Source organism: Buceros rhinoceros, unplaced genomic scaffold (genome assembly GCF_000710305.1).
Source record: "Buceros rhinoceros silvestris isolate BGI_N320 unplaced genomic scaffold, ASM71030v1 scaffold1435, whole genome shotgun sequence".
Classification (NCBI taxonomy): Eukaryota; Metazoa; Chordata; class Aves; order Bucerotiformes; family Bucerotidae; genus Buceros; species Buceros rhinoceros.
The window spans coordinates 36,342-60,540 of NW_010412113.1; the positions used below are offsets into that span (position 1 = coordinate 36,342).

Here is a 24,199-nt window from a genome sequence, read left to right on the forward strand (position 1 = left end):
AATTGTAAAAACCATCTAATAAAAAGTACCAAAGTGTTTTGCGGTGTTTAATGCCTCGTCAGTTGTGCTTTGCGCTGAGGAGTATCAGATGTCTTCCTGTTCCAAGTTGTTGGCTTTAAATCCTCCAGGCACGCACTGATCAAAGCCTAGCATATAAAAATTAGCTAATGCTCTTAACTGCATGTGCTACTATGGGAGAGGGTACTAGATGTTTAAAGCATCATTATGGAATAATGCATCAGTCTGTTGTACTCAGTTTGTTTTCCTTTCTGAGCAGGATACAAGGGAGCTTCCAGAAGTCAGTCAAGATGAATATGGTGAAGAGGATCATGGGCCGGCCACGGCAGGAGGAGTGTAGCCCCCAGGATAACGCGCTGGGCCTGATGCATCTGCGTCGCCTCTTCACCGAGCTCTGTCATCCTCCACGGCACATGACCCAGAAAGAACAAGAAGAAAAACTTTACATGATGTTGCCGGTGTTTAACAGGGTAAGCTAGAGAATCTGCAAAAGGACCTTCATTGGAACTGACTGCTCATATTTTGTATTTCCAAGACCTTTGGTTCTAGCACAACAGAAGCTTTTATTCCATTGACAGTCTTTCAGCGTCCCCCTTCTCCTCTCAGTGCCGTGTTAGTGGATAAACGTGCCACTGGATGTTTCCTTCTAGTATCACTTTTCCTGAAGTGCAATCCACAGTTGCACATGGACTGTCATAGAGCTTTTCTGTTGAGCTTGCTGTTATTACAGTCATCTGATTTCCAACCTAAACTGACTCATACCAAGTTTATACCCAGTTTTTTGTGTGTCAGCACTGTCCTTGAGTCTAAATAACTTCTCCCTGCTTCGCATTTATTGTACTGATGCATATTTTGAGATAACAGTCATAATACCTCCTGTCAGACTTGGTTTTGCTAAGCCACGCGACCTGAAGAATTTTAATCTTCTCTTGTGATAAATTATCTATATTCTTATTGCCCTTGTAGCTTTTTTTTTCTGTATACTGAGTCTGATGCTCTCTTCTTGGACAATGGAGATTTTGAACAAGTAATCTGTAGGGAAGATGTAATAACCACTTGTATCACGTCATTCATATTTCACTACTCTCTGCGTTTAGGCACTAAGATTTTGCTTGGAGGCAGGACTGTGATGACTGTCACTGAGCTAAATCTTTCTGATGCCTTCTGTTACTCTGCAACTTCATTTTGAGTAATAACTTTGGTAGTAGTTTTAGGGTCTTGAAAGAGCAGTAGATACAGATCTAGCTTTCCATTTTTTCCTGCTGTGACCTGAACCCTTGCTCCTGAAGCTCGTCTTGGGTGATGGATTTGTGCATGTATACACTACCAGGGAAACTGGAATAATCCAAAAACTGAAGTACAAAAACTTGGTAGGAAAATCAACTCAGCTTTCTTCTTTTTAGATTGACGTTTTTTGAACGTATGGCTTATGATGGTGTTAGGCGTTGAACTGCTTACATGCTGCGTGGAAAAATTAATTCTAGACAAGGCACAGTATTAATAGGATTTCCAATCTACTAGGTAGTACGCTTTAGTGGATGGATCTCCTCGATGTCATTCTTTTGCCCTAGATCTTATTCCTGGTTCTGCTGGTAACTTGTTGTGTGAGTTTGGGAGAAGTAAGCTCAGTTCATCTGCTTCCTCTTTAATTTATCTGCTTGGATTGCATGCCCTTTAGTTATGGACTTCCTTAATTTGTTTTTACAAATTAACACAATGGAATCTTAATCTGGGCTGGAGCCTGTGAAGGTTATTTTGATGCAGTTATGCTTAGGAAATCTCCCTCTGGTGGTTACAGGAGGCTGATGCTTCTGAAAAAGGGAACACGCCCACTATAGCCGCTTCAGGCTCTTAGTTGTAATCTGTGGGTGCAGAAAAAATTTTTCCTGGCCTTTGTGGTAGTTGCTTTCAGTAGCATTGCATGTGGAAACCACAAGTGGTGATACAACAGGGTTTAAGAAAAACTGGTGCAGCAGTGCATGTCCTATTTCTATATAGCAGTCTTCCCTAAAAGGAGCAGCTGAGTTTTCAAATTTCTCTGTTCTTTCTCCTTTTTCTCTTCCCATCCTTTCTTTCTTACTATATTTTTTTTTTTCTCCTTTACACCACTTGATGACTTTGTCCTCATTCCCTGTCCCTCTGCTGGACCCTGTTGAAGCCTAGTATTAGCTGCTTCATGTCTTTGCACCATTTGTTCTCTCTCACGGTCCTTCACTCAGCTCGTGTGTTGAAGTATTCTGAAAAACAAATCAGTAGCCCCAAGTTTTCTTTTACTCCATCAAAATCAGCTCTTGCCTGACTAATCTGAGGTACCATTTAGATTTCTTGAAAAGATGAATGGTTTCTGTGATTTCCATCTGCATGAATGGTTACTTGGTTACTCTTTTCTCCTAGATCCCAGTTTTTCCCTTGTTTATCGTAGGTTTTTCCTTCCCCAGGTCCCCCATGTCTCTTTTCTGTTATTTACTGAATCCATCTAATTTTGTGGATGGACTGTTTTCTCTTCTCTAAACCCTAGAGACTCTTTCGTTCCCTTTATTACTGAGGTGAACTTGATGATGAAAGCACTCATTCTTTGTGTCTGCCAAATGTCTTTCTTTTGGATCCTATCAGTGGTTGTCTCTTCCGCTTTCCTCTCTTTTGTTATTTGGTTTTAACATCACTGTCTACAAAACTCTGGCTGTTTTTAATCTGTGACCTTCTTGGAGTTGTCCTTCTTGTCACAAATACAAACTGTTTGTTGCCAGATGTTGTCAATTCAGTTTCCAACCTCTCTAAAATCTGAATCATAGTCTAGCAGTCGTTGAGGGAAGCATGTATTGTTTGTGCTCTTCCATTTCCTATTCCTTTCTTGCAGTCCTTGATAACCATTATCAGTCAATGAACTGTTAGTGTAGCACACACAGAACTGATTTCTCTTCTCATCTGTCCCTCATATTATCCCCTGTTTCAGGGGAATTTTTTCCTTGAATTTCAAATAAATGCATTCTTGTCCTCCTGCATTCAAGGGGCTGGGATGTTGTGATGTCATCTATTTATTTCTACTCCCACAGTTAACCTTTTTAGTTCCTGGTTAATGCCAGTTCTTCTTTTGAGGCCTACATATAGAATCTGCTGTGGCTTCCTTGTCTCATCTAGTTTTGTGTCTTTTAGAGTGTCAGCTAACTGTGGTATAGCTTGGTTTGGGACAATCCTGTTAGCTTAGTAACTCAGAGTTAGACAAACTCTGAAATTGTTTGGAATAAAAAGTTGAACAGGAGAAATACTTCATTTTTCAGAGAGTCTTATATGAGATTTTCAGTGGGAGATATGGTAAATCTTGGTTCACTTGAATTTCTGAGCTGACTTACCTCTGAGACCTGCTGACAGGAAACATTAAAACATTGCTAGAGTTCCTTTTAAAAAGTTTTCTTGTTTCTCAAACATAGTTCCTAGTGCAAATATTTTAAGCTGCCAGTTAATAACTTGATTCAAATTCAGACTCGGAATCCATCAGTTACTTTGCATAATCATCTGTATTCTGCTGAACATGTTGACGTGAGACTGAATACTTTTTGTGTCACTGCCTTAAGTGAAGTCCGTGATGGTGCACTGCCTGTTACAAGACTGGGATGTCTGTGTTAGGAGGAGAAAACCCCAGATAAATTGTGGAGGCCATATCAAGCCTTCCACACCGCACCTAGCTGTGTACTTCAGAATGTCTCTTGTACAGAGTAGTGAGCTGTTGGAAGTGGGAGCTGTGTGTATTTGGCTGAAGTGGTGCAGGGCAGGAGAAGAGTGTCTGTGTGAAATCTAGGAAACAGTTCAGGAAGAAGTGTGATTTTTACTGAATGTAGATATCTAGAGTGAGTAAGGTAACTCTGCTTCCAGTGGGGCACTGAAGTATCTAAACAACCATTTAGATACCAGTGTAGCCAGGAGCTCTTTTGAGGCATTCTTTCTTTGGTTTTTTGATTTGTTTTCTCTCTTCAGAGATACCTGAAGCTTTATGCGAAATGCAGATCCATTTTCTTCCTGATATTTTAAGGATCATTAATCAGTAAATCCAGAGGAGCTAAAGCATTCTTAGCTTTGTTTTATAGACATAGCATGTCTCAAGCTTGCTGTAGCTTAAACCATCTTGCTAGTTCTGGTAAGGAATGGGTTTGCAGACCATTTGTGTTTCCTCATTGTTCAGGGAGGCTTATGAAATGATGAATCACATAGTAATGAAAAGCTAAATTGGCTTCATAATTTACAAAAGATTTGCCTTCTGAAAGAGTACTCAGAAGGCTCCTTTCGGAGTTCAATGTGTTTGTGGAAGCACTGCTCTAAGAACAGAGTAGTAACGCTTCTGCATTACATGAGAAAAGTGGATGGAATGATTAAGAGGCTGGTTTTGAGTGTTACATTGTTTACATTTTCTTGGAAGAGCCTTGCTTTTCCTTATTAAGAAGATGATTTACTGTTAAAATGTTTCATAACCTGGTTCCTGGTTTTTGCTACTTCCTTTAGTCAAAGGGTGTATCAATATCCAGTGCAGATGCTTGTTCTATATAATGCAAACTTGGTTAGGGGGCAACTAATTAAACCACTTCACCTCAGTAACTTTGAGCTCTCTGCATTTCCTGAGATCTGCTGACAACTGTAGGCAAGCTCAGGACAGGTAGCAGGGCTGTTAGTTTTTCCTTTTTCCTTGGTCTGAGTGAAAGAGCTTTAAACATTTAATGATGGCAAGAAGCTCTACCAATGTGCACTCTAGACTAGATAATCTTGCTTAGGCTATACCAGTGAACATGCAAGCCTCAAGGCCTCCTTCTGTTTTTATAGCCTTGTGGACATTAGAGGCTCTCAGATGAACCGGGAACTGATGTCTACAACTGCAAAAGAAAGTCTTGTGAAAGCTTTAGGGAAATTCAGATTGTCTGTGGGGGGAATGCTGTGTGCTCTGTAATCCAAATGAGGAGTGTTTTCCTAGGCCTGCCAGGAACAGTTGTCCACCTGCATTGTCTGGGCTTTTTGTTGATAATGGTGGCTGAAATTTCCTGAATGAGAAATGCTTAAGTTTTGAGTGAAAAATTTTAATTGTGAGGAAACTGAGTGTCGATTTCCATATTGCCGTGAGGGAGAAACATGTAAATGAGTAGAGAAGTATTGAGACCATTCAGGTGTTTAGCAGACTATTTTGTTTTTGCAGCCCTAACACAAGTGACTATACCAGAATTCGGATTGCATGCTTTGTTTGATAATGTATATCGTGGTTTACTGTGACCGTTTAAATGCAAGCTTTACATCAGAAGTGAGGATGGAGACTCCTGTTGGTGTGCAGTCTTGGATGAAAAGTAAATTATCTCAAGAACTTACTAATCCATTTTGAGATCATGTTGAGTTCCACTGCTTAGTGCAATGCCACAGAGTTAATGCATTTCTCCCTATTAAATATGATTCAATAGAGGATTTCATGACCAAATTAATGCTTAATCATGAAGAATGAAGTTTCTAAAATGAAGTGACAATTTATTTAAAAAAAAACCCAACCCTAGTAACTACTGCTGGTTATGTTCAGGAGGATCTCAAGAGAGGAGAGTAAGGCCTTGGGTGCCAGCATAGTGGGAGGCTTCCTGGTACCATCAGTTTATCAAGGGAAGGCTTTGTAGGGCAGTTCTACTTCCTAGTCCCTTCTAGAAGATTTTACACACGTCGTTCTGTACGTGGAGTTCACCCCTGCGGGATGTTTAGGTCCAACCGATAGAAATGGAGTTCTTAGAAACAGAACTCCTGTTGGAGAGTTTGCTTTGGTACCTAGTCTTTACCCCATTGTCTGCAATGTCAGTCTTTCGGTGCTCTGTTGGGTTTCCATCTTGCAAGAAAACACGTGTTTCCCCTCTTCCCCTTCGTTCACTAAATCTTACCTCCCTGAACAGTGTCTTAGTTGGAATTATGTATATATCTTAGAGCACTGCGAAAACTAGTGCAGTGATGAATACTGCAGCAGGAAAACAAAAACTTTTAATCTCTGTGGTAATACTCCTTCTTGGCAAAGGAAGGTGGTGGTTCGTAGTGATCCTTGTAAACTGAATGACTTTTGATGCATCCATTTTTCTCTTGTTTTAGGTGTTTGGAAATGCTCCTCCAAATACAATGATAGAAAAATTTTCTGACCTCCTGCAGTTTACTACTCAAGTGTCACGATTGATGGTGACTGAAATTCGACGGAGAGCATCGAATAAGTCCACAGGTATTGCACGGGGTACAAGTTTGGGCTTTATGAGGTGTGCATCATGAATTTCAGATCTGTCAGAATACTGTGAGCTGCCATCCACAGCAACTGTGCAGGCTCGGAAATGGAAGTCTTCACAGTGAAGAGGTGTCGTCTTCTGTTTCTTTGGGCTGAGAGAGAGGAGGCAGCGGTTAGAGTTTTCCTCCCTGGATTATGGAGAAAGCTGAGTTCCACATACTTGACAACGCGTCAGAGAGAGGGGTGTGAGTTAAGTTACATCACCTACTAGTAGAAGACAACCAAGAACATGCGTGTGGTCAGCTGCTGTATCTTGCCTGAGGTGGCTGTTGGTGGTGTGTTTTGTCCCTCAGATACATTAACATTCCCAAAAAACCAAGCGTTTTAAATTAGCTGTTAGCCTGGAAGCTAATAAAATAAAGTACAGTGAGTTGCACATTAGGATCAACACCGCTAGCCCTAGAAGAATGTTAGTGGACCCGTCTTTTGCTGTCTTTATTAACTGTCAGGGTGAGATTTGGTTCCGTTGAACCTTAAATGTGTCAGAACCTGACTGTGTATTGGGAGTTGCGTAACTGAGGACGCTGCTCCAAGAAGGCATGTTTTATTAGCTTTCCTCTTTGATTGCCTCTTCTGAAGAGGACCGCTTCCAAAAAGTATCAAGTTTTTGTCTAGTAGATCATTTTAAGATCTGTGCTGGCTTCTCAGTTTGGATTTGGTGGTAAATAAGGAAATAGCAGGCTGGAAAAGGCTGCACAAATTATTATGCATAAAGTCAGGAGTCACAAACTGTGCCAGTTACAATTTCTTTCCATTTTAAGTAGAGTAACTAACAGTGAAACATTCCAGATGGCTAAACAGATAGCGTAGACAAAACCTGTCCTCTCTGGGTAAACAGACACAAAATGTCTTTTCTTTGGGTATTTAAGGAAATGAATGTCCAACAGCCGTGCTGGCAAAATAGTAGTGTCTGTTTGACCTTTTTTTTCTGGGAAACATCTGTTATTACTGCTAGTCAGTTGGAACCTGCTACGAATGGCCATTTTTGTGCGTTTATTACTTAAGTCATACCTCTGCTTGTTGCTCCAAGATAATCCACTTGTCATCCTTGAAAACCTCACAAGTCAGAGGTAGATTTTGTTGGTTTGGGGGGTTTTCTTGTTTTCTACCCCACCTGGAAACTTAACCACAGTGACAAAGACAGTTTGGTACTCTTCTAAGTTTTAACGTTATGAGTACCAATCTTTTTATTAAAATGGAAAGCATTTTTTTCTCTTTTATCAAGACTGCTATTTCTTCAGTCAGTAAACCCTTTTCAGACCTCATGTTACAAGGCCTTATAGGTCTGTGTTCGGCAGTTGCATTGTGACTCTTGGCAGGACCAGGGAGTTGCAGTTTGCTCTCCAGGAATTTAACAAGCTGTTAAAACTTAGAGATCACAGACTTCTGTGTTTAGAGCTAGATACATATTTCCTGTGATACTGAATAAAAAAATATACCAATTCTTTGGCTTTTTAGCTTATACTTTGTGTTACAGACATAAGATTTTGTGTACGGGTTGTGAAGGCTCTTGCATAATTTTTTTTTTAAACTTCATTCTTTTTGTGTACCAAACAAAAAGATACAGCATATCTTAGTAGCTGTGAACAGGTAATTATGTCTCCTAGCATGTTTTTAAAAGCGCAAACCTCCAATAACAACTAATGTGCAGGAAACGTCTCTGGCAGTATCCAAGTGCAAATTCCTGATGCTGTGAAGTGCTCCATTTAAGCCAACAAAATTGCTGAGCTTGTTTTAGAGACAAGCTTTCCATTTGTATGGTATCAGAAGTCAGCTTTAGATAGTTAACAAAAGGGAAGAAATTTTACAAGAACTTGCTTTCTGTCTATTAGAAGTAAATGTGTTGGCAGTATTTTACAGTTGGGAATGTGATATGATTAAATCTTACCTGTTGGTATGGGGGGTTTTGTGTTTTGTTGGTTCCCCCCCACCCGCCTCCATCTCATGGTGGAGCACAGCACAATTTTTTTCATCCAGGCTTTGAATATTTATGCTAATAGCTATGTGAGTAATGCCTGCCATCGTGGAGGCATATCTCAGTTATTCTTGGCAGGCTGTAGTAGTTTTCTCAGAACAGCATTTCATGGTTCAGTAGTAACTGTGCCAGCACCCTATCTTAAGTAGTCTCTGAACATTGCAATTGTAGTTAGGTGTTCAACTGCAGTTTCAACTGTCTTATTTCTCTAGTATGGACGTAACCTTGGAGTAAGAAAAACAAAGGAGTTAAAATTGAGTTAAATTATCTTGTAGGTTTAAGTCTTTGCTGTACAACAGTGATAATTTGCAAGTGATTAGAGGATTAGTGCATGGATTCCCTTGCCCTGGGGTATCTAGTCTGTTTTAGAAGATGATGGTGTCATGGTTGAGATAGCCCTATATACCTGGGATTTTTAGCTGCCGTATTTTCCACAAATAAATCCTTTTTCTTGTCTGAATTGATCAAAAAGTTGTGGTAGTACTATGCCAAAACATGTCCAAACACCTATTCCCAGTGTAGTCTCAGTTCTGAAATGATCCTTTCTTTTGGGAGCAAGCACATCTGGCTCAGGGCTGAAAAAGACTCCTTACAAAGGGATGGGGATATTTGGAATCTTGGTAGAATAAATGTGGCTACTAATAGCTACTTTTGCTTCCCCTCCTCCATCAGTAGCCATACTTTGATTTAATGTATTTTTCAAAAGACATACCCTGTATGCAACGGGTTTCTTTGTCATTTTGTGAATATTTGAACAGCATGTCCTAGAGCGCTTGGCACATCATCATAATTTAGACCCAATGCAAAGATAAGCATACGGCAGGGAAGATTTTAATCCCTCTCGTCCGGACAGTGGTACTTGTGTGCCGTTTCAAGGTGTCTAGCTGGGATGATGCACAGTGGAGTGTGGTCACCGAAGTCCTCTGTGTGGCTGGCATGCAGGGAGACGGGAGAGCTTCTCTTTCTGTGCCACAGGTGCCATGAGCTGAATAGCCTGGGACTTCTTGGTTTATTATTTCAGTGATTACCTGTACCTTGTACATGAGGAATCACAACTGCTGAGTAGTTTCACATTACAAGCTTTAATGTAAGTACATAAAACTGTCTTCTCCTGATCAATCATGAACCCCTGTAACGAAGCAGTGGGTTCCCAGCTGTGGTCACTAACAAACAGAGAGCAAGAAACAGGGCAAGTGCAGACTGCACCTTTCTCTTTCGCTCTTAACAGCTTCTTGTATTTCAGCTGTTGAGAGGGAGTGCAGACCTGTGATTTGGTACCTTGTAGTGTTCATTTCGTGTTTATTAAAATTGGTTTCTAACTCAGTCTTACATTGTCTGTGTCTCAAGCACACCAAACAGCACATTGACAGCTCCTGTGACTTAAGGTCATTAAGGTTATTAGGGTGTATAAACACTTGGTCTCACAGGGAGGTTCAGAATGATTCCCTTAGAGATGGGCAGTCCTACATCCTGGAAGGTCCTTCCCAGTCAGGATATGAGAGAGTGCTTGTGGGGACAATCTGTGAAACCTGTGCAGAAGGGTAGAAAACGGAAGAATGAGAAAGCAAAAAGCTTCATCACAGGGCTGGAACATTTTAACCTCCTTTCAAGGTCAATTTCAGAAGTTTGGGTTGTTTTTTATGATTTCATTTGTGCTAGTCTGTGTACATCACTGGTTTATGCACCTTTCAAATGCAATTTAGCTGTGTCTTGCTTCATTGATTTCAGACAATGTTTCCTTCCATATTTGCAACATTCTTTGTATGTATTTGTCTCAGTATTTACTATTTATTGCTAAACTTATTTTTTCCATACTTCTGTAACTGAGGTACCTCCAGAGTGTCCAGCTAATCCCTCCTGTCTCCAGAAACAACATTTTCTGTTAATGTTTATACCCTCTGAATGTTGTGGTGGTTTGTGTTTTTGGAGGTTGCTTGTTTGTGGTTGTTTCCCCTTCATTGCTTTCTTTTCCTCTGATTTACTCAAACTGTTTCACCAATGCAAATGCTTTTAACCTCTTTAGGCATTTTTCTAACAGATCTGCTGAAAGACTGTCATTATCTCATCAGCTGGGTCTCCCAAAGTGGTTTGAAGGATAAATATTCTTCATCGTAATATAAAACCACATCGGTGGGTTTGCATTTGGCTTCTGACAATGCCTACCTTTATTCTGTTTAAAATTCCATTGATCTGCAAACTCTGCTTCTATTGTTCATTTTTGTTTCAGTTTACTTCTGCCACATCAGCAGAATTAATTTTATTTTAGTCTTAAATACCCAAGAGCTGATGTTACTGGTTCAATTATGTCTTGCGTTTTGCATAAGTTACCAATGGTAATTAAAGGCAGCTTCTTATCTTTTACTAATGAGCAGCCTTTTGGGCTCCTCCCATGACGAAGTCTCAGGTTTTTCTGATAGTGTTACTGGTAGCTTCTGCTTGTCTTTGAAGAGTTGAGGATCTTCCTCACTAAAGTAAATGGACTTAGGGGCTGATTTTAGACTTTTTTTGGTATGTTAGTTAACTTTTCTGTTGAGAAGAGAGTTATGTTGGAAATGATCTTACATGCTGTGACTACACATGGCTTTTTTTTAATGTTTTATATATGTATGGTTTTCCTCTCCTGTGGGTGAGTTGACTTTCCAGAGTGATTCCGAATCAAATTTATTGAAACTGCTCTGAAAGGGAAGCAGTGTCCTGTCATCTACTTATCAGGAGTCAGTCCTGATCAACAACTGCTATATCTTGGTTAACCTTCAATTTATTTTTGATGCTCTTTACCAGATCTTATGCAAGGCAAGTGTAGTGTGATTTAGTGCCTTTCCAAGAGATCCTAGAAAGCCCATTCTTTTATCAGGCGGGTTAGTGATACTAAATGCTGCCATAGTGAACTGTTTATGTCTGGATGAACAGCTCTCCGTTTCTGTACACTGCAAAGGCATCAGCCACTTCATATCTGCAGCTTGTGACGACAGCACTGCACTGTTCCTGATACTGAAGGAAGACTCTTTGCCATCCTGGTTTTGTTTAGCTTGATAACTTCTCTCTCACTATCTAGGCAGTTTGAACCATTCGTATTCTTTAACTCTAGGTATCTCTGTTTCCAGATATTTCCCACAAAAAGTAGTAGAGACTTCTTGAAGGCACGGTTAGAGAAGGGGTCCCTGACTTCAGCTTCCTCCATGCTACCTCCCTCTCTCCTCCTCCCTCCCACCTCACCCCCCTATCTCTCCCCATCATCTTTGGGATATGCACAGATATTTTTTCACTAATATTCCACTCTAGGAAAAGAACAAGCTATACAAAAGTCTAATGACACTATTATATGCTTATGTTTACGGTACTAGAACATTTAACTAAAAGCTTCATGTACCAAATTTGTCCTTAGTGCTATTGCTGTAGGCAATAACGTTGCCGGTACTGCTTTTTGCTAGCAATCTGAATGGTTCTAATCCCATTGCTCTCCATCTGCTGCTTTTCTGAAGTCCAGGACGCAAAGCACCCATGTCATCTCTTTATATATGAAACAAATTCTGGTCGTTTATTCTGCCAAGCCTTTTTCCCATACGTACTGAATCCATGCTGAAAAATCTGACTGCTGTCTGTTAGCTGTGAAACCACATGATCACGCCATGCATACGTGCTTGTACAATTGTCAAGCTATGTATACTTACGTATTATTTTCTAGGTTTTTCTCTGCTCTTTTGCTGTTTTTACTAGCTAGCATACCCCAACCCTAGATTTAGTGGTTTGTTCTGTAGAAGTTGAAGGGCTAAAGATGTCTGGGTGAGGTGCATAGAGGATGTTATGTTAAAAAATTTGCTTAAGCACTTCAAAACCAGGGAAGAGGTACAAGAAATAAATTAAGACTAGTGCTGATGATGGAAATTAATCTTAAATGATAGTGCTATCAAATTTGCTTGGAGCAGATGACAAGAGAACTTCTTCCTGCACTTAAAATGCTGTCTGTGTTTTAGGTAGTGCTTAATTAAGACTGACAGTTTTGAAACTGCTATTTATAGTGCTCAACTGCTATGCCATTTAGGATGCCAGCAGTGTGACAAGTTTTTTCAGAAGCGTATGCTTAACCCCAGAGTCTCACTTTCAAAGGTGACTAAAAGAGCTCCTATTCCACGTGTGACTTTGGGAAACTGTGCCCGAAGGAGGCTGTGCATACCCTGTTTGGTACCAGTCGTACCTGCTTACAGTCACAGACTGGTTGCCCACCTCTGTCTGTCATCAGATAGAAAAAGAACGAGCCCACTAAATCACACCTGACACTGGGCTGGTGGGGCACTGTCGTTGTAGAAGCAGTGCACGCTTTGGACACGCTTGGCACTCGGAACTTAGGATAAGTGCCTTTTGCCAGAAATTGCATATGTCTCTAGCGTAAGAACTATGGCTGCGGCGTGGCTGTTGTGCTTTCTGAGTCGGTCTGCTCATACACCTAACCATCCGGCCAATGTTTTGCACTGATGGCTTTGGAAAATGAAATGCCCATCAGATACTTCAGGTCAGCGTGCTGGGAAGTTGCTGTGTGTCTGTGTTTGTGTGAGTGTTAAAAATTGCCTTACCTTTCACCTTGGTATTTCAGGCTTTGCTTTATCTCAGCTAGTCTCATGCCTTCCCTTACTTCAGCACCAGAGTTGGAAAAGCCAGTGGTTTATCCAAAAACCTGTGATGGGAATAAGGCTGCAAAACATGGGAAAATAACCATTCACAAATGAACATCTCTGGATTTTTACCTTAAATCTGTGTCTATCTTTTTTCTAGGATTGTAACTATGAAAGGGAGTCTGAACTTCAGGGAAAAATACATCCTCTTTGCACTGGAAGGGAATGAAACTGACACCACCCCTGAGTGAGACATCAACTAGACCTCTTTCTGTGTGAGAAAAAAAATCATAGAATCACTCACAGACCAGGTTATGCAGGGCTTGATCCTGTCATGTCTTGAAAACCTCCATGGCTGGATACAGCACAGCCTCTCAGGCCCTTGTTTCAGCATACCTCAGTCCTCTGGGTGGGGCAAAATGTCTCCTTGCACGCAGTCTGAACCTCTCTTATTTAAGCCTATAGTCTCTCACCCTCCAGCCATGCCGTGCTGTGAAGAGCCTGGCCTGGCTCTGACTTCTCCATAGCCCCTTTCAGTGTGGGCACTGAGGCTGCTGTTTTGTGCCCCTGAGGCTGTCCGATCTGGCAGCTGACCTAGCCCTGGTTTCTCAGCCTCTCCTTAGCTGTCAAACATCTCAGTGGCCCTCAGCTGAATTCTTGTTAATTGTTGTCTTCCCTGTATTGCATTGGGACAGAAGCTGGTTGCAGGATTCCGCATGTGCTCATGATGTAAGGAGTGGTGTACAGATGGGAGTAATCACTTCAACTACCAGCTGTCCTCCTGTTGATAAAAGTGTTTCTTTACACCTTGAGTTTTGTTATGTTGATTCACCAGTGGCTTTGTCTTGGTCTTTTCGTAGGTTTCCTAGTCCAGCTCAGCTCACAGTCTGCTGCTCCAGAAAATTATCTTTTCAGTGTAGCCAATGCTAGAAGTTTGATAAGTACTTTGCCATATAAAATGTGTTTACTTAGCACAAACTCCTTCACAGATATGTGCTGGGGAATCTTGACAGTAGATGAGCAAACAAAACAAGATTAAAATTGGATTTTTCTTCAGTTGCTGATTTATTTCTCTGTTAGTTATTCCTTTGCAATTCATTTTTAAAGCAGTATTATCCACCTTCCTTTTCTGTCTTAGTGACACTAAAAGCCCTGAAGATGAGTGATATACAGTTATTAATGAAAAATGGTTTTAGGTTTCCCTTAAGGGTAATAGACAGTCATCATGACTGGCATTATAGATTTCTTATCATAAGTGTGTATTCAGACAGCAGTGAAACAGGATTGCATTTTTCTATTGATTTATTTATTGACGCTGATAAATATTCAGCCTAGTAAACAAGTTATCTTTGGCTCTGACTAATATGGAATAGCATGTGATTCCAGAAGTGGTCCCCAGATCATAAGAATTAGCCATAAGCTGTTAGCATTTTCATTTTCTAAAAAAATGTAAAATGGGGATGTGGTATTTGCTGATCTTAGTCTTGTCTTTACTTTTTGTTCCTGATTCTTATTCCTTTTGTCTTTCTGCACCTCTCCTTCCCTCCAGTCTTGTCCCATTATCCTCCATACTGTTTCAGTGCAAAGTTTGGATTGGTTTGTTTGTGGGTTTTGGGTTTTTTTTTTTTTTCAGAAATTGAATGTCAGCTTTTCTCACTGAGACCACTAAGCAATGGTGACTCCATATCTCTGCTAAAGAGAATGTTGTATTTGATAAAACCAAAGTACTGAAACGAAAGTTGCTGCATGTTACTGAAATTTGTTTACTGGTTTAAAGGACGATGCATGACCTAAAAACATACTTTTTGCAGCCTTGTTAAGTGTCAAAGCCAAATGCGTGTGGAGGACTGAATGTGTGTCTGGAAATTGTTGGCCTAAGCCAAATCCCTTTTTTCAAGTAGTGCTGCGGAGATGAATTCATGCTCGGCAATTAGGACTGCTGAGAGGATGTGTAACCTTCTGCAGACTATCAGACTGAACTCTTACTGCAATTTTTTTTTTAACTGCTCTGCTTACAGAGGCTGCAAGTCGTGCCATAGTCCAATTTCTGGAGGTCAATCAAAGTGAAGAAGCAAGTAGAGGTTGGATGCTGCTCACCACAATCAATTTACTAGCTTCATCAGGACAGGTTAGTCTTAAACAGCAAGGCTGTATATGAATTGTGGAGTGGGGGAGACAAAAGCAATAATGAACTGCATGAACACGCACTAAAAGATGATGTACCTATATTCTGCTTTCTATGTTAAGATCCTTTTTCTGTTACACTGCCACAGAACTTCTGCTTTACCTCCTTGTGGTTTCAGTCGCTTAAAAAAGGCATCATTTTGGAACTGTAATTTGAAATGTTCTTTTGAATTATGCACGCAACTTCTGTTGTTCCCCAAAGGCTTCTCTTGCATGCTGCTGCTTAGTGCCTCATGAGAAGCATGTCACATGAATCACTCAGACTTTGAACTTGGGCTCCCCGGTCAAGGAGGGCAGTAGTTGTGAAAAGCACAGCCAGCAGCAGTGATGAGTGGGTGGCATCATGAATCGTTACTGCCTCTTCTTTTGGTGGTGTCCTCCATTGAGAGAGCTGATCTCTGGCACTGTACTGGACAGCTGCGTGGTTTGTCCTTTCTGCTCTAATCTGCCTTTATAATTCAGCTCAACATCTTATCTGTGTTTAGTATGTCACCAGCCCCCAATTTGTCTTTTCTTCCTACAGATGCTTTTGTGTTTTCTACCACCTTGCTCCTTATGCCTGCGTATACCTTCTTGCCAAGTCAGAGCATAAATTTGAATAGTCCTCCTCCCACTCTGGTATCTACTGCTACAAAGCATATCTAGCTAATAAGGGCTTGGCTGAAGGTCTTGAGAGACTGCCAGTTTTTGTTTCTTTCTAGTGCAGTGACTGCTCTGAACTGTGGCTGTTAGATGCTATTGTCATGTAAAGAAATTATGATCCTATTTTTAAGGTTACTGTTTAGGTAGGCATTTAGGAATAGACCGTGAATCTGCAGTGCCCTGTGGATACCTCACCAAATGTGAGAACAAAAAACCAGCATTTGAGCAGACTGCATTATAGGAGCGTGATTTTTTAAATATATATTCTGAACTGCTTTTTGCTCTGTTTTCTTTTCTTTTTCCCCAGAAAACTGTGGACTGCATGACTACAATGTCAGTGCCTTCCACACTTGTTAAATGTCTATATCTGTTTTTTGACCTTCCACATGTGCCTGAGGTAGTTGGAGGAGCACAGAATGAACTACCTCTCGCAGAGCGCCGAGCGCTACTACAGAAAGTCTTTGTACAGGTAAGAAAGGTGAAGCAGGTCATGATATTTGCAAGAAGAATGGAAATGCTTCATGTGAGAAGAAACTTTTCACTTGAATCAACTTTTGCTTTTCTTTGATTCTTCACAAACTAATGGTTCGGAGTAAGATGGATTTTCCAGCAAACGCAGTCGAGTTTCTATTTCCACTCCCCCTGTGGTTTTGGGCCTTGGCAAATACCTCCTCCACAAAAACGCTTGCAACTCTTTCACACAGCTGCTTAAAAGGAGCAACATGTTGACATTTGCTCTGTTTAAATCTAACTGATCTTTGCTATCTTTTGCTGTTACTGATGGAAATAGATGTAGTAAAAACCATAGGTGATGTAGGAAAATAATTTAGATATGGGGAACCATTTGGGCTGTGGTTACTATTACAGTTATCCTCTGGGTTTCTCAGGGAGTCCATCTGACCTGCTTCTGCTTTCTGAAGTTTCAGTTGGAGACCTTGCAAACGGGATTCCCATACGCTCTCCTGATGTAACTTTTAGAAGGAGCTGACAGTTACTGTTAGAAAGTGGCCACTGGTTGTACTACCAGTTTTCATGTGCACATTGGATGCATCTCTGTATAGGGTTCTCATAGCCATGTATGCAAAACCACAGAGGTCTATCAGCAGTCCCATCCTTCAGGAATTTGAAGGCAGTGCTAAGATTTGCAAATACAATGTTTGAAAGGCATTTTGGTACCTGCACTACAGAAATAAAGATGAGCTTTATGCCCACAATTACAAGCCACAATGTCTGATCAGTAACAGTCACTATATGAGAATATCCATTTGCCTCTTTTTTTGTCTTAGTGCTACAGGCTGTCTTCCAAAGCAGAAATCACAATGTGCTGTGCACTACCTTTCAGAAATAGCTTTGCTGTGTTTAAACAGAGTTAATAAATGTCATCACATAGAGCCGCCCTCAACATACTACCCCTCAGCTCTCTCTTGTCCCTCTTCAAGATCCATAGAGTGATGCTTGTAAATATGCTGCTGGAATGGGTGAGGTTTTAGATAGCTTCCAAACCTCCTTCTCCAGTCACAGACAGCTTTGCAAAGTCTTCTTCCATTTTCCTAAGAGGGAGCCTCAGCTTTTTCTACCCAAGACACAAAATGGACATCAGATGTCCTCAAAACATACTGTAAAGGGAAGTGCATCGTAATAACTTTGGTTGTGTGGCCCTGTTTTGTCTTGTTTATGGTAATCTGGAAATTCAGATCCAGGTGCCAGTTATCCAGGTAGGTCTACAGTGTTGCTGTAGCCTCTCCTGCCACGTTTTGGCCGTTTTTATTTGGTCAAGTTGTTACAGATGATGCTCTGCCAACAACCCATTGGTAGTCTTCTTCCTTTGTTAGGAAGGGATACAACAGTTTGCTTTGCAGAGCCTCTGCCCCGCTGCAGCATTTAGACCTGTAAATTAGGTAACTGGCAGATTCTCCAAGAATGGAATAACCTGGTATCCTTATAGGTATGCTGTGTCAGCCTAAGAGATTTAAACTCTGCTGCTAATCTTTTGCTGATAGTTTTAAACTGAACTGGGACTTGAAATAACCACATGTTGAATAACCTCATCTTCAAATTACAGAAACAACACACAAAGGAAAAACAGCAATGGGAAGAAAGGGAAACTTTTTTAATGTATATGCTAAATGAAAGAATGTTTCGCGTTTTGCTACGTCTAGCCAAAAATAACCATGATCGGGTTATTAATGCTGGATGTTTAATGACTTATTATTTCAGATCCTAGTAAAATTGTGCAGTTTTGTGTCCCCGGCGGAAGAACTGGCTCAAAAGGATGATCTCCAGCTTCTGTTCAGTGCAATAACCTCATGGTGCCCTCCCTATAATCTGCCTTGGAGGAAGAGTGCAGGAGAAGTACTAATGACCATATCGCGTCATGGCCTTAGTGTCAATGTAGTGAAATACATTCATGGTATGTGTCTTTATTCAATATTATTTATTGGTTCTCTTCTGTTCCTCTAAGTTTTCTTGGTTAGAAAACAGGCATGAAAATGATAGATCAAGGAATGCTTTCAGGCTCTTTGTTTGGATGCGTAAGTAGTTATATACAGGTAAAGTTTCAGAGCACTTGTGTAGTGAGAGAAGTGTTTGTAGCTGAGCCTACTTCATCCATATTTCATTTAACATTAGAGGATAGAGTTTCTCCTCATGTTTTGGTGTACAGTTTATGCTGACCAAAAGGAAAGCCTTTCGGTCACTTCAGTAACTGCCTCTATTGAAAAATGTTCACTGAGAAGATGCATAAGTTTGTCATTTTTGCTGTGAGCATTTATTCTTAATGGGATTTAGTTGGTTTTGGTCCTTCATTTGAATTATCAGCGTTAGCCCCTTGTAGACATACAAGGCAAGCTGGCAGTACCCTGTTTACAGCTAATTGTGTAGGTTCCACTCTAGCTGGCAATAAAAATGTGGAGATGTCTGAGGAAGCTGCAAGAAGAGGAACCAGCTCCATGTGTTCTGCTGACGCAGTTTGAGCTATTAGAAGCCCATAAAAGCTGCTGCCCTCGAGTAAATACTGGTGCATTACGCAAACAGAGGAGAGCTAGTTTGGGTGTGCTGGGAGAAGATTCTTTCTCCCAGACATCTTACTTCGTGGGAAGAGGCTGGGCGAGACTTTTGTAACCACCACTGATTTGCAATTTTTCCATTACCCAGGGCATAGGGGGTGGCAAACGCTGATAATACAAAACCTGTGTAACGCATGGTGTATGGGCGCAGAAACACTTGAGCACAAACCTCCAAGTGCTGAACAGCCAACTGGCCTTTTCCTCTGTGGTCCAGCCCAGCTTCCCTGCAGGGTCCCGAGCCCATGGGCTCTGTCCGTCCTTCGCTTGTCTGAGAACCATACCTGTGCTTGAAGGAGTCAGTCTTTTAGTACCAGTGCTCAGGAAGCTTACACGTAGCCTGTCCTAGAGCCTGTGTCACAACCAAGTGCGGAGATTTGTGACACAGCTGGGAAGAGCCTGGCTGCTGAACAGGTTTGCAGCCCTTGGGTTTCTCTGTTGGCTGACTGACTGATCTGCCAGCCTGTGTTTCTTCCATCATACCCTTGTTTTCCCCACCCTGCCACATAGCTTACAGGTTGCAGGTTTTGTCCATCCCAAAAACCAAAATTAAAGCATCTTATGGGTTTAATCCATCCTGCAAGCCACCAAATGACTGAAGCAGCCAGAATCATTCCATTTAATCTCCTGTCTTTTTTTGAGACAAACAGCAGCCTGACTGATTCAGCCATAGAACATGTAGGATACAGGGGTAGCTGGTTACAGATTTTGGTAACTAATATAAAAAATACTTTATTCACCATGTGTCTTTGCAAGGGACTGGTTATGGTCTGCTTAGCAAGGGCATCTGCCAAGCTGGTTCATGACAAAGAATTTACGAGAGCAAAGTGAGATGAAAAGCAGTGCTGGAAAGGTTATTAGCTGCCTGGAAGCAGCTTTGCATATGAAATGCTTGTGTTGCATTACTTTAAAACTGCATAAGCGTTTAAGTATTTGAGGTAGGTAGGAAATTTGGTACAATATTTTTGGAATATTGAGGGCTCTTAGACTGCAGGACCACATAGAAGCATTTGTAGTTTTTAAACTGCAACAACTGTTGAAGTGAATTAACGTCCTTATCATATGTTTTAGCAGTGTGCAACTCCTGAAAAAAAAGACCCCCAGTTTCCTCACACACTGGAAAGCAAGTAGTTACAAGGCTCCACAAAACCATTTTTGTGGTTGATGAAATACGTCACCCTGTTCCCACATACTTCACAGAAAATTTCAGTCTGTTTTTTCTTGTGCTAGCAGCTTGTTTCCAATTCCAGTTAGAAAGATGAGAATGTACAGTATCACTTGGAAGCACAGAGTGGTCATCAGTTATGTATTTTCAGATCAGGCTTTAAAGGTGATCGGTATTTTTCTTGCATTTGATAAGTGTATGTGTGAAAACATTATTAAGCATAACAAAGAAAATAACTGAGTTTTGACTGTGTTTGGCATCTTGCAGCTACTGCCATTATCACTTTTCTATGGGCTTGATCCACAGAGTAGAGAGGATGGCATATCAAAAGATAGTCTAGGTTCTTAAAAGGAAACCAGTTGGCATCCCCTCTCGCTTGCTGATTAAAAAAAAAAATGAACCTAACTTAAGAGATAACAACATCTGTCAAGAGGCTCATCTCGTTCAGGAAAAAAGTTAAGATAATTTATCATATGCAAAGGAGCATCCGCTCACTATCTCATGCTTTGATTTGATCTCTGGGAAATTTTGTTATCAGTCTAGCTAGAAAGATTTGCACTTGTCACATGCACGTTGTGAATTTGAAACAGCATGTAACTGAAGGAAGCATCTTTGAAACCAGAGTGCAATCTAAAATCTGGCTATGGGTTTGGGAAAGCCTTTTGCAACTGACCAATGAACTGATAGGGTGTGAGAGTATGTAGAACGAGACAAGCTGTCTCTCTTTGGTCAAGATTTGTCGGGCAATCAAATATGCCGGGCAAAGAAATGCTAATCAAAGAGTGCAATAAGGAGACGTGGCATAAAGGGTTGTGTGTAGGGTTTAGTATAACGTTGGTAACAGTTCAACTCAGTGCTTTGTATAACTTTGTGTTTTAAAAGAATAAAAAATACGTTTTAGAGTTATTTACAGTTGCTACATATGTATTTTTATTCTGCTGAGTTATCCGGTCACACTTTTAAGGTAAAAAACAGTATTTGTCTACACAATCTTCTCCTTACAAGAGTAAAGATTACAAAAGAGGGGGAGGGAGGGGCTGGCAAAAAGAGGTTGCGGTTCATATCAAAAGCCACTTGAGAATCCTATTAGCCTTCAAGTGCTCTGTGATATTGAATGTTATGTGATAAGAGCTATCTCTCTTAGATAACCATTACCTTACTGTCATTGTTCTTGTACTTGTTTTGCTTCTTGCTGTGAAAAATATCAGTAAAACCCTAAATTCTTAACTGTGATTCTTTTCAGAAAAGGAATGTTTGTCCACGTGTGTTCAGAACATGCAGCAGTCTGATGACCTTTCTCCCCTAGAAATAGTTGAGATGTTTGCTGGACTTTCTTGTTTTCTCAAAGACTCTAGTGACGTATCTCAAACGTTGCTGGATGATTTTAGGATATGGCAAGGATACAACTTCCTCTGTGACCTCCTCCTCAGGTATGCAAAAGTGCTTAAAGAAATGCAGACAGATCACTGTGAGCTTTTCTGAAAAGATTTCTTAATGAGGAATTGGAGAATAGGTTTGAACAAATGAGTAATTAGAGGTTATTATGAAATTAAGATATTAGGAGCCAGCAATGTGCCCAAGCAGCCAAGAAAGCTAATGGCATCCTGGCATGTACCAGCAATAATGTGGCCAGCAAGAGCAGGGCAGTGATTGTCGCCCCATACTCGGCACTGTTGAGGCCACACCTTGAGCACTGTGTCCAGTTTTGGGCCCCTCACTTCAGGAAGGACGTTGAGTGGGTTCAGAGAAAGGCAACAAAACTAGCTAAGGGTTTGGAGAGCTTGTCTTACGAGGAGCAGCTGAGGGAACTGGGATTGCTTAGTCTGGAGAAGACAAGGCTCAGGGAAGACCTTATCGCACTCTACAACTACCTGAAGGAGGTTGTGGGGAGGTGGGGTTCAGTCACTTCTCTCATGTTATGAATGACAGGACGAGAGGGAACGGCCTGAAGTTGCGTCAGGGAAAATTTAGGTTGGATATCAGGAAAAATTTCTTTACACGGAGGGTCATTAAGCACTGGAACAGGCTGCCCAGGGAGGTGGTGGAGTCCCCTTCCCTGGAAGTGTTTACAAGCCGTGTGGATTTGGTGCTGAGGGACGTGGTTCAGAGACCCTGGAGTGCAGGGTGGTCGGTTTGATGACCTTCAGGCGGCCCAGGGAGGTGGTGGAGTCCCCTTCCCTGGAAGTGTTTACAAGCCGTGTGGATTTGGTGCTGAGGGACGTGGTTCAGAGACCCTGGAGTGCAGGGTGGTCGGTTTGATGACCTTAAAGGTCTCTTCCAACCAGGTGATTCTGTGAACACGTGAAATTATGTGCCTCTCTCCATTTATGAAACTACCTTATTTAACTTTTTATTAATCAGTACTGGTTTATTACTAGATGTGTCTGCATGTGCTAAGAAAGCAGATGCTTAAAAACAACTGGTACTAGAAATTTAGAATTCAGAACATAAAATTTTGACTGCAACTAGTGATTTTTGTGTTTGGTTGGGTTTTGTTTTGTTCTAACACGCTGTTGTAATGAAAAATCTTGTATGTAAATGTGGTGTGTGTGCTACTTAATTTTGAAGAGACATTTTTGTGCATAAGCTCTAATACCAGAGTGCTGGAGAGAACTCTCACGTTACTAGGGAACTAGTTTATATATGTAGGCACTTTATAATTTGTGCTTTTTATTAAAGTACCTCTAAGCTGCTAAGGCATCACGAGATATGGTAATGAAAATGCCTGCCCAAACAAAACTTGGATGTATGATGCATTCATGATTTTGTTTCTTTCCATGAAAGAAACTTCACTCTTTTCTTTCTCAGTCAGCAAATTAGTGTCTTCTGCATTATTTGTGTAAAATCTATGGTCAGTTTATGTTACTTTGTTTGCATATGAAGTTCTGAAGAAGTGTGCTTAGCTGTTGAGATAATATATAAGTGTGTTTTACAAATCTAAGAGAGAAACTGGGCAATTATGTCTGTGAGTGTACACTTCGTGGAGTATACTCAGGTCAAAGATATTTAGAAACAGTGCTGTAATGGCCATTAATGAGAATTGTTAATGTTGTATCTCCCTCTTTCAAGCCATTCGTTTTGGGTGCTGGGATGCCTGATTTTGGCATCCAAATATTTGAACTAAATTTTATTTGAACATAGTATGGTTTGGGGTTTTTTGTTTGTTTGTTTTAAATGGATACCAGACATAGACATGGCATTTGAAATTCTTAATCACAGTTAAAAATATTCATAAATGGTCATCTGTGCCACACAAGATACACACCTGTTAAGGAATTGTTGTTGTTCTTGTAGTATAAATGGTGATTTTGAGTATGTTACGTTTACTAATTCGTCCAAAGCAATGTAATTCAAATTCACCTGTTTTCTAAAAACTGTCGGCCAGAGTTTAGGGGCACATGGTGTCATTAGCAATTTCATTTTCAGGTACAAAACCAATGCTCTGTAGATCAAGTGTTTTAAACAAACTCTCTCCCGAGCTTGCCCATCCATTAAATCAAAGAATGGGGGTATCCCTGACAGAGGTGTAGGAAGACTAGAGGTTTGCATGTCTGACTGAAGAAGGAGAGCACCTGGGTTCTTCAGTTGACATCAGTAAAGGTTAAAAGCGTAGGAATCCATTATCCTCGCTTTTTCCCAGAGTGCCTCTAGAAAACTTGCTAAGACCCTTGCAGAAATGCCTGGGATTGGGCGAGCAGTGCACACAAACGTATGGTGTATTGGTTAGCAGTTTGAGAGTGTGGAGGACTGCTGGTTGATGGCCATATCCTTTGCTGTTTCTTATAAGTTTTAGTGTATTTGATCTTCAGATCAAAACATAGTTTGTTTCAAACAACGATCATCTATGTATTGGTCAGTGATAAACAACAGTAAAGTATTTTCCCTGGACATATTGTCCTACTGACGGAGACTTGTTCAGCACTGTGGCAGTATCGCGAAGATGATTGTCATGTGGGGGTATGAAATCTAGACACTGGGCATTAAGCTGCGAAAAAGAAAGGCTTTGGAGCTGGTAACACAGAACCATTTGCAAAGAAGGTGACTTAAATTGCAGGAGGTCTGTGAGGACCAGGGAGCGAGTATGTGATTTCAGCTCGGTGATGTGAAAGGGCAGGGCAGGTGGAGGATTAGTAGAATGACAATAGGTGAGCAAGGTGCTTCTGTAATGGTTGTTTGAAAGAGGTTTGGCCACATGTCTGACTAAGATGATGATGGAGGAGGCAGAATGAGCTGCTTCTAAGGGTTCCCATGGTCACCTGTCAGCAG

The 24,199-nt window shown here is 40.9% G+C and overlaps 1 protein-coding gene across 1 annotated transcript in view; it reads left to right on the forward strand.

The window, feature by feature from the left end:
• Nucleotides 1-308: 308 nt before the first annotated feature.
• The window catches only part of LOC104493532 (WD repeat and FYVE domain-containing protein 3-like), a gene marked incomplete at its 3' end in the record, with an annotated part of 67,144 nt that continues 43,253 nt past the window's right edge, over nucleotides 309-24,199 (forward strand). The window contains exons 1-6 of the mRNA XM_010136235.1: nucleotides 309-488; nucleotides 6,112-6,235; nucleotides 14,899-15,008; nucleotides 16,014-16,175; nucleotides 17,924-18,116; nucleotides 21,177-21,363. Coding sequence (XP_010134537.1) covers nucleotides 309-488; nucleotides 6,112-6,235; nucleotides 14,899-15,008; nucleotides 16,014-16,175; nucleotides 17,924-18,116; nucleotides 21,177-21,363 — 956 coding nt within the window. The remainder of the gene's footprint in view (nucleotides 489-6,111; nucleotides 6,236-14,898; nucleotides 15,009-16,013; nucleotides 16,176-17,923; nucleotides 18,117-21,176; nucleotides 21,364-24,199) is intronic.